The sequence below is a fragment of the Ailuropoda melanoleuca genome, chromosome 5 (genome assembly GCF_002007445.2).
Source record: "Ailuropoda melanoleuca isolate Jingjing chromosome 5, ASM200744v2, whole genome shotgun sequence".
NCBI classification, from domain to species: domain Eukaryota; kingdom Metazoa; phylum Chordata; class Mammalia; order Carnivora; family Ursidae; genus Ailuropoda; species Ailuropoda melanoleuca.
This window is the reverse complement of record NC_048222.1, coordinates 43,305,022-43,321,760: the sequence shown is the minus strand read 5'-3', so window position 1 is coordinate 43,321,760 and position 16,739 is coordinate 43,305,022. Positions and strand designations below refer to the sequence as shown.

The window sequence follows — 16,739 nt, the reverse complement described above, 5'->3', positions numbered from 1 at the left end:
AAATCTTTTTTTTTTTTTTTAATTCTCTCCCTTTCCCTTTGTCCCTCCTGCTGCTTGCCCACACATGTGCACTCTTTCTGTCTCTCCAAATAATAAATAAATAAATCTTAGAAAGGAATGCCTATGATGAGACATTTAGTTTAGGACTTGAGTAGCTTCTCAGATGTTTTATTTTTTTATTTATTATTTTTTTTAAGATTTTATTTATTTGACAGAGAGGCAGCAAAAGAGGGAACACAAGCAGGGGAGTGGGAGACAGAGAAGCAGGCTTCTCACTGAGCAGGAAGCCTAATGTAGAGCTCGATCCCAGAATGCTGGGATCATGACCTGAGCCGAAGGCAGACACTTAACGACTGAGCCACCCAGGTGCCCCTCTCAGATGTTTTAGATATCAGTTGTGGAAATTTAAATGTTTGGGTTTTATTTTATACATGATTAGTTCAGTGATGGAGCCCAGAGGCTTTTCTATTACTCTTATCAAGAGTACAAGAAAAAAAAGCCACTTTTTAATGTAAGTTTTGGCATCTTTGTCACATGAATGTCAGTAGAAAATCCACAGTTCTTCAAAAGGCTTTTGGTAGCACTTAGTAAGCCAAAGGTTTTGAATGAGAAGTATCTCCTGTTTCATTTCCAAACCCATTTATTAACTTAATTATTTACTTAGGGCCTGCATAATCTGAATATCTTCAGCATACTTCAGCTGACTGTTTGCTCCAAAGAATCCTACCATCCTGAGATGTTTATTATGTGTACTTTTTTTAAATTTTGTACTCCCACCCCACGGTCAGATTATCTTACCACCTCTTTTTTTGTTGTTGTTGTTAAGGATTTTATTTATTTATTTGACAGAGAGACAGCCAGCGAGAGAGGGAACACAAGCAGGGGGTGTGGGAGAGGAAGAAGCAGGCTCCCAGCAGAGCAGGGAGCTCAGCGCGTGGCTCGATCCCAGGACCCTGGGATCACGCCCTGAGCCGAAGGCAGACGCTTAACGACTGAACCACCCAGGCGCCCCTCTTCTTTTTCTGATAGGGACCAGGTTCCAACAGTGTGGCAACCACGTTTGTAGACATGATTCACATTTAATGATTAGAACATTGATCTGGGACTTAGTCATGCCTTATAGACCCACATCTCTGGTTTCATTTTAGCTCCAAATGAAAGTCTAGAAAAGAAAAAAGGAGCACCTGGGTGGCTCAGTTGGTTAAGCATCTGACTTTGGTTCAGGTTGTGATCTTGGGGTCCTGGAATTGAGCGCCACGTCAGGCTCCCCCCTCAGCAGGGAGTCTGCTTGTCCCTCTCCCTTTTCCTTTGCCCCACCCCCTGCTCATGCTCTCTCTGTCTTGCTCTCAAACAGATAAATAAAATCTTTTAAAAAAATAAGAAAAAAATAGCTTTCTTTGAATTCCCTAGGACTAAAATTGAATACGTACTGATCAGGCCAAACCCAAATAGATATTTATGTTTTTGTTTATTAAGAAAAAAAAAGTCTTTGCTGTTTAAGTTTTGAGCTTCTAACATTGCTCCGAGTTGAAAGTGCATTCTTTTTATTAGTAAAAAAAAAAAAAAATTGTCTGAAAATGGTGCCTAATGCTCTTTTAAAAACCCCTCTCTAGGGCACTTACGGATTGAGTTGTTCTGCTCAACTGAGATTTTCCCAGATAGAGGTGGCTCTTAAGCACCATTTCTTTTTTTTTTTTTTTTTTTTTTTTTTTTTTAAGAGTTTATTTATTTATTTGACAGAGATAGAGACAGCCAGCGAGAGAGGGAACACAAGCAGGGGGAGTGGGAGAGGAAGAAGCAGGCTCACAGCAGAGGAGCCTGATGTGGGGCTCGATCCCATAACGCCGGGATCACGCCCTGAGCCGAAGGCAGACGTTTAACCGCTGTGCCACCCAGGCACCCCTGAAAATCTTTCTAATAAAAATAGTTTTAAGAAAATGGTGCTTAGGGGCGCCTGGGTGGCACAGCGGTTAAGCGTTTGCCTTTGGCTCAGGGCATGGTCCCAGCGTTCTGGGATCGAGCCCCACATCAGGCTCCTGTGCTATGAGCCTGCTGCTTCCTCTCCCACTCCCCCTGCTTCTGTTCCCTCTCTCGCTGGCTGTCTCTATCTCTGTCAAGTAAATAAATAAAATCTTTTTAAAAAAAAAAAGAAAAGAAAATGGTGCTTAACGGGCGCCTGGGTGGCACAGTGGTTAAACGTCTGCCTTCGGCTCAGGGCGTGATCCCGGCGTTATGGGATCGAGCCCCACATCAGGCTCCTCTGCTGTGAGCCTGCTTCTTCCTCTCCCACTCCCCCTGCTTGTGTTCCCTCTCTCGCTGGCTGTCTCTATCTCTGTCAAATAAATAAATAAACTCTTAAAAAAAAAAAAAAAAGATTTTCAGATATTACAACATCTTTTTATCCCCTTTGGACAGCATGTATCAAACATAATCTTTGGGGCACTTGGGGAGGGTCAGTTGATTATGCATCTGCCTTTGGCTCAGGTCATGATCCCAGGGTCTTAGGCTCAAGCCCTGCATCAGGCTCCGTGCTCAATGGGGAGCCTGCTTCTCCCTCTTCCTCTGCTCCTCCCCCTGCTTGTGCTTTCTCTCTCTTTCTCTCTGTGTCAAAAAATAAAATCTTTAAAAAAAAACACAACCTTTGCAAGATGATCTAAAGCTATAATTGTAAACAATTATTAAACTGTGCTAAAACAACTTTGCCATCCGCAGGTGTGGCTAATAGTGCCTTTTCCCAAGTGTTACTGTGTTTGTATATTGGGTCTATTTTTTCTAGCTTACCAGTTTTCCTGACTTCCTTTGATGTCATTTTTTTGCTATCAATATTCCTGCCTCTAGCCAAACTTATTCTTCTTTTCCAAACAACTATAATAGAAATAAATAGTTTATATAAGATTTTAAAGGAATATTCCCAAGAGTAAGATAAATTGGTACACTGACTTTGTAGTCTCTTTGCTTAATACCTGGTTTTTGCTAAATTTTAGGTAGGAGAGGATAGCCAAGTAGTTGTATTTGGAAATGGGAGAGATTGTTCCATCAAGCCTGTGCTAGAAGAACACTTCCCAGGGCACCTGGGTCTCTCAATTGGTTAAGCGTCTGCCTTTGGCTCAGGTCATGATCCCAGGGTCCTGGGATCAAGCCCTGTTTCGGGCTCCCTGCTCAGTGGGGAACCTGCTTCTTCCTCTGCTGCTCCCCCTGCTTATGCGCTCCTTCTCCGTCAAATAATAAATAAAATCTTAAAAAAAAAAAAAAAACCACTTCCCTTACCACCTTCCCTTTTTATCCATGTAAAAATTTCTTACTTTCTTACTTTCTCTTGGTCTGTTCACTTGGATCAGATTTCTACACTCTTGCTCTCAGTTTGAAAACATGTTAAGTATTGAGAGTGGTTACTATTGTTTTTGTTTCTTAAGCCTATAGAACTGAAATTTAGCCATGAAAGACCCATTATTGATCTTCATTATAGAATATCAACTTTTTTTTAGATGCTACAGTGGAGCTCTCCCTGGACAGCACACAAAATAATCAGAAGAAGGTGCCGGCCAAAACGCTCATTTCTCTTCCACCACAGGAAGCTACAAATTCTAAGTCTCAGCCAAGCTATGAAGAGGTGAGAATTTGTGCCTTTGGTCTTGTTTCTTTTGGATTTTTAGGACTGTGCTCCCAGTCTAAAGTTCATTTGAGTATGAACCTTGAGAAAATATTTACGACTCTTAAGAAGACCTTTATGGTTGGGGCGCCTGGGTGGCGCAGTCATCAGGCGTCTGCCTTCGGCTCAGGGCGTGATCCCGGGTTCCAGGATCGAGTCCCACATCGGGCTCCTCCACTGGGAGCCTGCTTCTTCCTCTCCCCCCTCCCCCTGCTTGTGTTCCCTCTCTTGCTGGCTGTCTCTCTGTCACATAAATAAATAAAATCTTAAAAAAAAAAAAAGACCTTTATGGTTAATGGACAGCCAGAATCCAGTACCTCTTTCTTGGGCAGAATATCTGTCACCCAAAGGATAGCACAGAGGCTTTCAATGAACACCAATGACACTTAATGTCTGAAGCTCCCACATTCATTCCCTTCTTAGACCAACAGAGGCAAGTCTTGCAAAATCTAGTAATTATGCATTATGATCAAAATAATGTTTTAAGCAAGTAGTTGTAACAAAGACATTTGAGCAGGCTTAAAATTGTGGAAGTGGATTCATTGGGATTATTGGGAAGGGACAGAGCTGAACACTGATGTATAGAAGGATATAGCTTGATGTTGTTACATTGATACAAAGTAAATGCAGGGTAAAATTAATAGCCTTTGTTGTGTATTAACTCTCATGGTCTGTCTTCTCTTTAACAGCTAGAGGAAGAAGAACAGGAAGACCAATTTGATTTGACAGTTGGTATAACTGATCCTGAAAAGATAGGTGAGTGTACTTGGGACTCCTTCTGATGTTAAGATGTGGCCAAGAAAAGCATTACTAGCTAATTTCTACACAGTTATCTCCAGAACTGAATGAGCCAACAGGAAGTGCTTCATCATTACCTTTCCTGTTATACCCCATTGTACCCCTTGCTATGCTTCTAAGGCCAGAAATAGCAGTTACCTAGTACTTCATTAGGCTTTTCTTTGCTTTTGGGGAAAAAAATCAGAGACATTAAATACTATTAGAATCCTTAGAAGGTTTTTTTTAATTTTTATTTATTTATTTTTAGAGAGAGCAAACACGAGCAGGGCAGAGGGGGAGAGGGAGAAAGAGTATCTTAAGCAGACTCCATGCCCAGTGCAGAGCCGGACACGGGTCTCAATCTCATCACCCTGAGGGCATGACCTGAGCCAAAGTCAGGAGTCCGTCTCTTAACCAACTGAGCCACCCAGGGGCCCCAAAGATTTTATTTTTAAGTAATCTCTACACCCAACTTGGGATTTGAACCCACAACTCTGAGATCAAGCGTTACATGTTCCACTGACTGAGCCAGCCAGGCTCCCCAGAATCCTTTTTTAAAAACCCAAACATTGCTTTCTCCCATAGAGTTGACGAGATCATTTTACTCCTTTTTTGAAATCATAAATTCCATTTAAGCATCCTAAAACACATGTTCTAAAATTTGAGAGTTCTGAATTTGTTTGGAATTCCCAAATTTCCCCCAATAAATTTGGAATTCTTGTTATGTATCATTTATCACTTGATAGCCTAAAAAATTAAGTAAGTCTTCATCTCTCTTTGGTAGGTAAAGACTAAAGGACCCAGGATAAATTTTGGTCGTGTTTGGGGGAAGTTAGATTTTCAGAAAGCACAATGGATTTTCTGGATAGCTTTCCCATGTTCCAAGCTTGTAAAAGCTATTAATGAGCAGAGACCAGCCGGCCTTGACTTTCCTTGTTCTATATATAGTCCTTGAAAGAAGAGACTTTACAGAGCTTTTCCTCCTAAACAGGGATGGTGTTTATATGGTTAAGAGGAAAACGTAATTTCCAACCCCCTTTCTGTTCTGAACTAGGAAGAGGAATTTATAAAGTGTGATTAGACTTTATGCCAAAATGGTTTGTCATTGAACTGTTGATTTGACTTTTCCCAGACGGTTGCACTGGTAGGACGTTTATGAGCATCTTACACAGTTTTCTCGTCCAATAAGAGAGGAGACTGAGGACTAGTAGGCGAAATACAGCTTTCCTGTCTGGTCACAGCATGGCCCATGGTAGAGCCTGGACCACTAAACTTTGGGTTACATGTGCTGGATTATTTTTTGCCTCTCTAATATTTTAAATATTCTGTAAGCACGTTGATTTTTAAGCTAGTTATTACCTGCTGTAAATCCTTGGTAGAATAAGAAAAATTGTAAGTAAATAATACTGATTGTTTTAATATCTAAAAGTCATGATGTTTAAAAAAATTAAAGTCCTAATGCTTAATAAACCAGGTGAAGGAGGGAGTATATTAGTTTCCTAGGGCTTCTGTAATAAAGTACTGCAAACAGGGTGGGTTAAAACAACAGGAATGTATTTGCTCAGAATTCTGAAATCACGGTGTCAGCAAGGCACTCGGGGAGATTGTTCCATGCCTCTCCCCTAGCTTCTGGGGGCCTCAGGTGTTCCGTGGCCTATCGATGTATCATTCCAATCTCTGCCTTCATTGTCACAGGGCATTCTCCCTGAGTGCCTTCACATTGTCTTCCCTCTATATGTGTCTTTCTCTGTGTCCACATTTCTCTTTATAAGGACACCAGTCACATTGAATTAGGGCCCTCCCCCTCTGACTTCATTTTCACTTTACTTCTATAAAGACCCTGTTTCCAAATAAGGTCACATTCTGAGATACTGGGGCGTTAGGACTTTCAATGTATCTTTTTAGGGGGACAGAATTCAACCCATAACAGTAATTTAAATATCCCATGGATCAGATTTACTTAAATACAAATCACTTAGATGATTAGCTTTCATTCCCTGGCACCATAGTCTAGATTCTGATGCCAAGAAACCAGCTACTTAAAGCATATTCATATTCAAGACCTGATCTTGGGGCACCTGGTTGGTTTAGTCAGTGGAGCGTGCAACTCTTGATCTCAGGGTCATGAGTTTGAGCCCCACGTTGGGTATAGAGATTACTTTTAAAAAAAAAAGGGGGCGCCTGGGTGGCACAGCGGTTAAGCGTCTGTCTTTGGCTCAGGGCGTGATCCTGACGTTATGGGATCGAGCCCCATATCAGGCTCTTCTGCTATGAGCCTGCTTCTTCCTCTCCCACTCCTCCTGCTTGTGTTCCCTCTCTCCCTGGCTGTCTCTATCTCTGATGAATAAATAAATAAAATCTTTAAAAAAAAAAAAAAAAGACCTGATCTTTATAACACCACCTTCTCTTTGTGTGGGCTGTTCAACATGTGCTTCTCATTCCTATACACAATCTAAATAAGAATCCAGGGCACCTGACTGACTCAGTAGAGCATGCAGCTTTTTTTTTTTTTTTTAAAGATTTTATTTATTTATTAGACAGAGAGATTGACAGCCAGGGAGAGAGGGAGCACAAGCAGGGGGAGTGGGAGAGGAAGACGCAGGCTTCCAGCAGAGGAGCCTGATGTGGGGATCTATCCCAGAACGCTGGGATCACGCCCTGAGCCGAAGGCAGACGCTTAACGACTGCACCACCCAGGCGCCCGGAGCATGCAGCTCTTGATCTTGGAGTCGTTAGAGCCCCACATTGGGTGTCGAGATTACTTAAAACCTTAAAAACATTAATTAATTGGGGCGCCTGGGTGGTGCAGTTGGTTATGTGGCCACCTCTTGGTTTCAGCTCAGGTGTGATCTCAGGGTCGTGAGATCGAGCCTGGCATCCCACTGACACGGAGTCTGCTTCAGATTCACTCTCCCTCTGCCCCGCCCACTCATGCGTGCGCGCTTGTTCTCTCTCTCTTGCTGAAACAAGTAAAGAAATCTTTTTTAAAAATTAATTAGAATTTGATTAGAATTCCATTTCTACCAGGATGTGCTTTTTAGAGCCTTGGTAATTTGTGTATGCCATCTTCAACTTTCTGAAATTATTTAAGAAATTAACAGATTTAAAACTGTTGTGTTAGTAGCCTGTTTCCATATTTTGTGAACTCTGTAGTACGTGCAGGTATGTTTTTTCTCACTCTTGCCTTAGTAAAAGCAGCTGATACGCTGGCAAATTGAAGATTGTGCTTTGTTCTTATGTTTTATGTATGTTTGCACTTAGGCTTTCCTTAATTGTAGGCACTAAATTATGGGATAGACCTTTTGGAAATTTGACTATGACCTGTGAATGGATTTTTGAATACTTCCTCTATAAAGTAAATTTAGATTTTTTTTCGTTTTACAGTGGTAAACATTGTCAGTAGTTTAGGCAATGTAGCATAAGTGGTTTAGAAGAGAACTAACAGAGGTAGTTGATATGTGTAATTTCTAAGGTTTAGCACACCCTTTTGGTAGGATTAGAGAGTTCCTGTACAATTTCCCAACTTGTCTGTGTACTTTATAAAAGCAGGCATTCCTAGCCATATCATTGAAACCGAGTTGCAGTGTGGGACCCTGCTGATCTGGTACTGTTCCTTCTTCCTTGGGCCCTCTCCCAGGACCAGTTCAGAAGCTTAAGCAGCTAGTAATTGTTGACCTAGGTTTTCCTGTTTGGTGTGGGGAAAGAGGGATTGGGAAGAAGGGAACAGAACCAACCCAAAACACCAGATTCTAGCACTGGAGCTTTGTCTGAGTCCAGTGTGTCTTTTCACTGCTCAGGGAGTCAATAGCGCCTTTATGTCCCTAAGTGGTCTAGGTCAGGACACTACCACAGAGAAAAACAATTGCTTGAATCCCAAATTATTTAATAGTCAAAGGCTTTTTCAGAAAAGTAATTCCTCCAGGAAAGAGATTTGTGTGACATCAGGCAGCCAGAGCGTCTTCCTGCCAGGCCCTTTGCTGTGGGTGAACGTGCTAGATGAGAGAGGTCAGTGTCCCCTGGCACCAGTGGAGGGGTCCGTGACAGTGTTTCTGAAAGAGCAAACCGAGCCCAGAGCTAGCTTAGGGTAGAACTGCTTGTTTCCTTTTACATCAGTTGCTTCCTTCTCTTCCTCCTGCTTTATACAGCAAGAGAATTGTTTGGTTTTAGACAGATGTGTATAACCAGCCCAAATATTGGCATGGTAACAACCGATGGATTGTCAGTATCCAGTGCTGCTTTGTGGAGGGTATAAATGGAGCCTGGCCTTGGAACAGGGGGCTGACTTTCTTGTCTATCTCCACCTGGGGCCCTGCCAGCATCTGTGGGGACATGATATGTGACACAGAGATCCTAAGGCAAAGTAGGAGATTGTAGGATATATAAAGCTTGGAGATGAAACAAGTATCCCTTCTTATACAGGGCTCCTGTGGCTTATGATTCCTGGTTAAATGTGAGCACGGTCAGCACTGCTTTGGTTTACAGAATAATCCTCTTGTGCTTTCTTGTTCTCCCACAGGGGATGGTATGAATGCCTATGTAGCCTACAAAGTCACAACACAGGTGAGTCCAAGTGAACCTCCTGGTGACCAGCTTAATAGACTTGGGTGTTTATACCAAGAAGGTCATCATTCAGATTATTTCTGGGTATTTCTTTAGTTTCTTTGCAACATCCTCCTTCAAGTTTACTCAAGATGGAGCAAGCCTGCATCCCTTTGGTAATCTCATCTGAGCCTTTCCACTTTTCTTCCAGAGAGCTAACACTTCAGTGTGAAACTTTGTAAGTTTTATTAAGACATGTGGTATATCTGATATATTCCCATCCCTCTTAGGACTTTGTGGCTTAGAACTAGTTTGGTGAATTGCCCCAAACTATATCACCTGTTTAAAAATCATCAGTTCTCATGAGGTTTCCTGTGTGGAGCTTCTTTTAATACTTTCCCTACCCTTTTACCCCTCGGGTCTGGTCTTCCTTTTTTATATAACATTAATGCATACAAAACTTACACAATGTTGTATGCAGGTTATGAAGCATAAAAAATGAAGCCCCGAACCTACCACCAGTCTTAAGATGAGTACCATTGAATCCACCTGCGTGTTCTCCCTGTCATATCCCTCGCCTCACACCTTAAGGGCAACCACTCTCCTGAGTCTCTCATTTCCTTTATAAAGAGTCTTCACATATGTATCTCTAAACAGTATACTGTTTTGGTTTGTTCTTAAGTTTCATAAAAATGACATTGTGCTGAAAATAGTGCTTTCTTTCCTAGCATTGTTTCCCAGACCCGTCCATGCTGTGTGTAGTCCTAGTTAGTGCATCGTGTGATGATAGCGTAACACTTACCCGTTTCCTGTCGTGAATATTTGGCATGTTTCCAGTTTTTGTAATTGTGAACCATGACCTTTCTTGCACATGTCTCCTAGTAGACACGTAGAAGAGTTTCTCTAAGGTGTACAACCAGGAGTAGTTCCCCTGGCTCATAGATAGAGCAAATGTTGAGAAAAGGGAATACAAACTTTTTGTTTTGGAATACAAACTTTTTAAAAGTCTTCATACCAATTTATACCCCCATTGGCATGTGTAAAAGTTCTCCTTGATATACTTCTTTGCCAACAATTGGCAAGGACAACCTCCTTAAATTTTGCCTACCTGGTGAGTATTAAATGATTTGTCATTATGATGTAGGCCTAGTCTTTTTTACCACAAGTCTCCTTTATATTGTCTCAGTACTACTTGTTGGCCTGCCACCTGTGAGTTCTAGATTCAGTGACACTTTAGAGGTTAAAGTGTCAACAGTGTGGACATTTCACTTGATTCTCCACCTTTAGTCTGTCTTTAGTTTTGGCTGCTTTAAATTCCAGCAGTGAATACCCTTAATAAAGCAGTGCAAGATAAATGGGTTATAGGTGACCATAGATTTCCACTTTAAACTAGACTTCAACATCTGTTCCCTTTTAGAGCAAGGGTTCTTAACCTGGAAGTGGAACTGGATTTGAATTTAATTCGTTGCCTTTATAACATAATCCTATATATTTTATGTTCCTCGTTTAAAATCATTATTCTGAGAAAGGCTCTGTAGACTCCCAGACAGCCAGAGGGAACTGAAGTTCAAAAAATTTAAGAATCTCAGTCTTGGAGAAAGTTACTTGCCAGGTGGTTAAAGGACAGGGATCTGGGAAGTAGATTCCTTTCACATCAGCCAGATGACTTTAAAGATACTCATCTTCTATTTGAAATGAAACCGCCTTGTGTTTTTTCTGTCCCCAAGACGAGCTTACCAATGTTCAGGAGTAAACAGTTTGCAGTGAAAAGAAGATTTAGTGACTTTCTGGGTCTTTATGAGAAGCTTTCAGAGAAACATTCTCAGAATGGCTTTATTGTCCCTCCTCCACCCGAGAAGAGCCTGATAGGTAAGCTGTGTGGTCTTTATTCTGCTTGGACTTTTTTCCTTTGCATTCTTTCTGCAATATACTTTCTAATTAGTATATGAGACTATTAACAGTGTGGAATCTTATGGTTAGGAAAGAGATATTTCCAATGTTTTCCTATAATTTGCGTGAGGTCTAGAGTAATAGCACGTTTTCACAGTGTAGTCTTTCCTCAGGTGCAGTAGAAGGCTCTGCTTTGAGCTTTCACAGCTGTGTGTGGTGTGTGTGTGTGGGGGGGTATGTTGTGTTCAGCTTGTATTGGGGTTTGTGTGTGTGTTGTGTTCATGTTTGTATTGGTATCAGGAGTCTTAAATGATTTCTGTTTTCTGCAGACTGAAATGTACTAGGTTGGGGGGGGCCTCTGAGGAACCTTCTCATTGCCCATCAATTGATGTTTTTTAGTCTATAATCAGAGTCCTATGGCCCCCTTTTAGAAAACATACAATGTTCTTCAAGTCCCAGGGTTTAGAACCTTCAGCACTTTGAGACTAGTTCAGAATATGACTCTCATGTAAAGAACCTTTTGTTCATGCCTCCTTATGACACAGAAGTGTTGAAGTGGCCTTTTGTTGTTTTTTGTAATGCTATTCTCCTTGCCTTTCCTCTTGTGGGGGGTTTTTTTACTTCTTTTTTTTTTTAATTCTTGATGATTTATTTACAGTTATTTTTACTTTTCAAATTCCATTCCAGGAATGACAAAAGTAAAAGTTGGGAAGGAAGATTCTTCTTCTGCAGAATTTCTTGAAAAACGGAGGGCCGCTCTAGAAAGGTAAGTGCAACGCAACCATTTTCCTGAATGACATAAGAACAGGTGAGAAGCTGAAACTGAGACTTACTCATGAAACATTCACTGAAAGTAGTAGAGATGAGATTTGAGTGAATTAAAGATTCACACCTCTTTAAGCTCTGCAACCTTTCCTAAGTCTCTGACCTTTCCACCTTAGGAACAGACCATCTTTTTTTCTTTCCTCATCCTGAATGAGCAGACAAGGATATTCCCTTTGACAGTCAAATATAAATGGCTCCAAGGCCTCTTTCTGAGCAGTTACTTTTCTTCCCTTTTTAGAAAAGTAAAGAACACTCATTTGAATGTACTTAAGAGCAGTCACACTTAAGTGCCTTATCTGAGGACATCTTTAAGTAATGAAAGATGTTGTACCCTTGCCTACACTGTATGACACCCAAAACCTTGTGAGGCCAGGTTGACTAGCTGGATAACTGCTTATACCTTGTAGGTACCTTCAGAGGATTGTGAATCATCCTACCATGTTACAGGACCCTGATGTCAGGGAGTTCTTGGAAAAAGAAGAGGTTAGTATTATACAAACTGAATTTCATAATTTCTGTCTGCCTCTAGTGAAATGAAACTAGTACATTCAACAAACATTTGAGCCCTTTACGTTTAGCTTAGTACGAGACCGTATCCTAATTTGTAAGCCCTCCAGAATGACAGGTATTTTTCAGCCTTTGAAATAAAAGAAATTCTGTCTGTAGTCAAAAGCAACTGGTTTTAGAGGTCAGACTGCAGCCTAGTTTTATCTTAATGGAACAACACAACGATCTGTTTGGCAAGTCCTTTTCATGTATTTCATAAGTTACTTGCTTGGCTCAAATTGAATGCTTATTTTGTGCCAGGAGCTGAGGGGCATTGGTTCAAAACCAGTTACCACAGACCACAGAACTGCCATGTAGCAAAAGTGTGGATTCAAGTAGACAGTCTTTTTTACAGGCTGTGCATAGGCTATTCATGATTGTGAAAAATTGGAGATGGCCCAATTGCTAACAATTGAAGAAGTAAGTGAAATATAGCAATACAACAAATACTTTATTCTTATTATGAGCAGAAAGTATACAAAAGTGTTTATATATATTTATTGGAAATATGCATTTAAGGAATTACATGGGGAGCCTGGCTGGCTTAGTTGGTAGAGCATGTGACTCTTGATCTCAGGATCGTGAGTTCCAGCCCCACGTTGGGTGTAGAGCTTACCTAAAAAAAAAGAATTTATGAAAAGTGAAACTTGAATAGCATGTATATAGAGCTATGGGAACATGTTAGACGTTAAGAATCAAAAGAAACACTGGAATAAAACAATGTTATTCATAAAAAAAAAAAAAAACTAGAAGGAGGTAAGTGACAGGGTAGGACTATCATTTTGTATTTGTTTTTTCATTTTGTTTTTATTTTTAAATTTTTATTTGCATACAGTATGCATTACTCTCATGAAGAAAATGGTACTAAGTATACGGGTTTTTTTCCCCCAAAATTGAAAATTTTTTAATTACAATTTCTTTACTTAATGCAGAAATCTTTTCATTCCTCTGGGATTCCTGTATCCGTTTTTCTTTTTTAGCCCTTCATCCCCACTTCATACCCCTAAAACAGGGTTTGTCTGCATCGGCACTTTGGACACTTTGGGCTGGATCATTCTTTGTTCTAGAGAGCTGCCCTGTGCCCTGTAGGTTTAGCAGCACCCCTGGCCTCTATCCACTAGACACCGGTAGCACCCCTCCCCAGTTTGAACAACGAGAATTATCTCCAGCCATGGCCAGATGTCCCCTAGGGGGCAAAATGGCCCCAAGTTGAAAATTACTGCCCTGACAGCCCTAAGCACTAAAATCTTGTTTTTCAGCCTGGTGTACTAGATTTACTGTAGATTCTTTAGTGTCCCTTCCATGCCTTAGGAGCGTGGTAAGACTGAACAAACCAGATTGTTTCTAAATGTTTGGCATGCTTGGCCTTAGCAAGATCATCCCTAAAAGTAACCTCTATCTGAATAAATAATGCTCCTGTCCTTAGACCTTTGTTCACTAAGGAAAATCCAGATGGAATCACAGCACAGCTTCAGAGTTTCTCAAGACCTGTGTGCAGGGTATGCTAATCCAAAGGATCTTTTAACAAAAGCATGTTTGATATTTAAGCAGTTCATGCTTGGGATGACAGGCAGTCTCAACACGGGATCACCTGGCCACAATCGTACTCTCATTTGTTTCTGCACACTATATCAGAAGCTGAAAATTTTGCTAATTCTGTTTAACATAGTCCTTTGATTTTTTTCTTTCTGTACATGCTGGTTACAGATGTGTCTAACTGCCTTTGAAAACAACAATCTACAGTTCATATAATTTGTTTGGCAAGTTTTGGGCATACCATCTGATGGATACTAATTCCTCTGAACCTAAAATAGGGGCAGCAGATAACATGCCATCCCGCCTTCTTGGTCTTGTAGCTGCCACGCGCTGTGGGTACCCAGACATTGAGTAGCGCTGGTCTCCTCAAGATGTTCAACAAAGCCACAGATGCCGTCAGTAAAATGACCATCAAGATGAATGAATCAGACATTGTGAGTAGCCCTGTGCATCTCAGCCTCCCCTGCTCCTTCAGTCTTACGGGTCAGAAGCCCTAAGAAATCCTGAATTTCTCAGAGACTTTCCTTTTAAGATAATTCAGTCCGTTTTTTAGAAAACTGCTAAGGAAGTGCTGTGCTGGATGCCTGTATGAGTCCCCTCCGTTAAAGATCTGGGCTTGTGTGTTTCAGTGGTTTGAGGAGAAGCTCCAGGAGGTGGAGTGTGAAGAGCAGCGCTTACGGAAACTGCATGCTGTTGTAGAAACGCTAGTCAACCACAGGAAAGGTAACGACCTTGGAAATGCACTTGGAGCTGGGGGAAGTTGATGTCTCCAGTGAGCTGGAGGTGGGAGGGCATCCTGTTCCCAAGCCTGTCAGCCATTCAAATTGAAATTCTCAGCCCACCTAGTCCTTGATATTCTCATCAAAAAGGTATTCCCTGCACGTCCTGCCTCAGCCACTGTGAACATTGTACTTTCTACCTGGGAAGGGTGCAGGGAAGCCGTCCCACCTCCAGCCTCACCTGGAACATGGACTTAAGTTGGTATGGTTTGAATTGGTGGCTTATATCCAAAGTGATGTCACACACTTTAGCTACATGATCAAATGGGCAATATGTAAATTCACAGAAACCATGTATGTCTCCTAACCCTTGCCTAAGAGCTACTAAAATTTGCCAAGTTTGAATGCTTTCCTTCTCTGCCTTTAACATGGTATAATCAGAAATCGGAACAGGCAGAAAACCGTTAGAATGAAGGCAATGTAAGGGTTGGCAAAATAGGCCTAGCCCATGGGCCACATCTGGCCCTCGGCCTCTTGCTATGAGCTAGGTTAATAGTTTTTACATTTTTAAAGCGAAGAGTGAAAAAAGAGAGAAAGTGAGACCATATGTGGCCCACAAAGCTTCAGTCATCTGGCCCCTCACAGAAAGCATTTGTCCTGCTCTAGAATGTAAAAGACTATGTGGTGTGCACACACATTCACTCTCTTTCATGCAGACAGACTACTAACAATGTAAGTGGCTGGGTTGCAGAGCCCCCCCATGGTTCGTTATGCAGCGGGCAGCTCTGCTAAGGCATGCCATGCAGAGCCAGCTGACTTGTCCCTTTTCCTTGTGAGATCAGAGGCCTCTGCTGTCTTCCAGAGCTAGCGCTGAACACAGCCCAGTTTGCAAAGAGTCTAGCCATGCTTGGGAGCTCTGAGGACAACACAGCATTGTCACGGGCACTCTCCCAGCTGGCTGAGGTGGAAGAAAAAATTGAGCAGCTCCACCAGGAACAAGCCAACAACGACTTCTTCCTCCTTGCTGAGCTCCTGAGTGACTACATTCGTCTCCTGGCCATAGTCCGCGTAAGCTTCTGTTCCCTCTTTCCTCCCTCCCCTTCATTTAATCCATCTTTCTTTTGCTTTTCCCCTTCCCAAGAAACTTCCATCCATTATAGCTAAAAATAGCGTATCTTTTTTCTACTCTCAAGAAAGAAGTTATCTTGTGAACCAAAAAATCCATTTAACTGTTAGCTAGTTATCACGAAGTCATTTTGAGGCCGACAGCCAGTTTTTAAAAGGCATTAGGAGAAAAGTCTACTCTTGAATTTCCAAGTAGGCCCCTGCTTATTGTTGAAGCTGGACAATGCTCCTTTCTTCAAACGAGGCTTATTACAGACCTGCTGTCTTGGCCCCCTGGAGCAGTGACTTCCTCAGTCCTTTGGTCTTTGCCTCCTTAACAGTAAGCAGCGGCTTTGCCCTGGTTAGAGCTCTGGCTGGCTTCCACTTGTCCCTCTAATGTGGGCAGTCAGGTAACTACACGGAACCGGCTTGGCGTTGCATGGAGGAGTGTGGCCAGGGGGCTGAGAGAGCTTGTCACCAGACCCCTTTGTGTGCTGTGCTGACCACACTGGTAACAACACTGCAGCCTGCCTCTCAGGTCAAGCACCTCACCTCTTCTCTCTGGTTTCCCATGACCTTTTAGAGCGGCCAAGGAAGCTTCACTGGGAGTGGCATTAGCTCTCGCATGGCCTCCCTGTGATAGAGGAAAGAGCCAAGAGGCATCCTGGCACCTGCCTTTATAAGGCCTGAGTCTGCCCCTGAACCAGCTTGGGACCAGGATGAGCCTCTGAGTTGGAACAGAGCCACCCTCACTCCCCATCTCCAGCATCTCCCCCACCAGGGAGCTCCTGTGTTGTCAAGAACGGATCTGCTCCCAGGGCTCTCATTTCCTCCATGGTAGAGTTGCTCAATATAGCCTGTGAGATTGCTCATTGTCCTCTCCCTCGCTGTTTGGTTTGCTGCTAACTCCAGACTGATAAGAGGCTGGAAAAATAACCTCCTTTGGAATTCGTAGAACTGGTCAGACTACGAAGACTGGATCATCACCTCAGGGAAGGGCCCTCTCTGGAGAAGTTTTCAGAGCGGGGCTTTGTTTGGAGTCTCAGGAGAGCACAGCTCTTGGATGTGACCCCTCCCCCCAGGCTGGGTGAGCCCCTTTGGACAGCGGTGAGAGAGGCCCAGCCTAGAGCTCTGTGCAGGGGCTGGGGCAGCAT

General features: G+C 42.3%; 1 protein-coding gene across 2 annotated transcripts in view; it reads left to right on the top strand.

Moving 5' to 3' along the window:
* Positions 1-16,739, top strand: part of SNX1 (sorting nexin 1) — a 38,460-nt gene that overhangs the window by 15,004 nt on the left and 6,717 nt on the right. For both annotated transcript variants that reach the window (XM_034660847.1, XM_002914237.4), the window contains exons 3-11: positions 3,486-3,610; positions 4,339-4,405; positions 8,943-8,986; positions 10,693-10,834; positions 11,543-11,621; positions 12,088-12,163; positions 14,083-14,196; positions 14,392-14,485; positions 15,344-15,549. In XM_034660847.1, the coding sequence (XP_034516738.1) occupies positions 3,486-3,610; positions 4,339-4,405; positions 8,943-8,986; positions 10,693-10,834; positions 11,543-11,621; positions 12,088-12,163; positions 14,083-14,196; positions 14,392-14,485; positions 15,344-15,549 (947 nt within the window). The remainder of the gene's footprint in view (positions 1-3,485; positions 3,611-4,338; positions 4,406-8,942; positions 8,987-10,692; positions 10,835-11,542; positions 11,622-12,087; positions 12,164-14,082; positions 14,197-14,391; positions 14,486-15,343; positions 15,550-16,739) is intronic.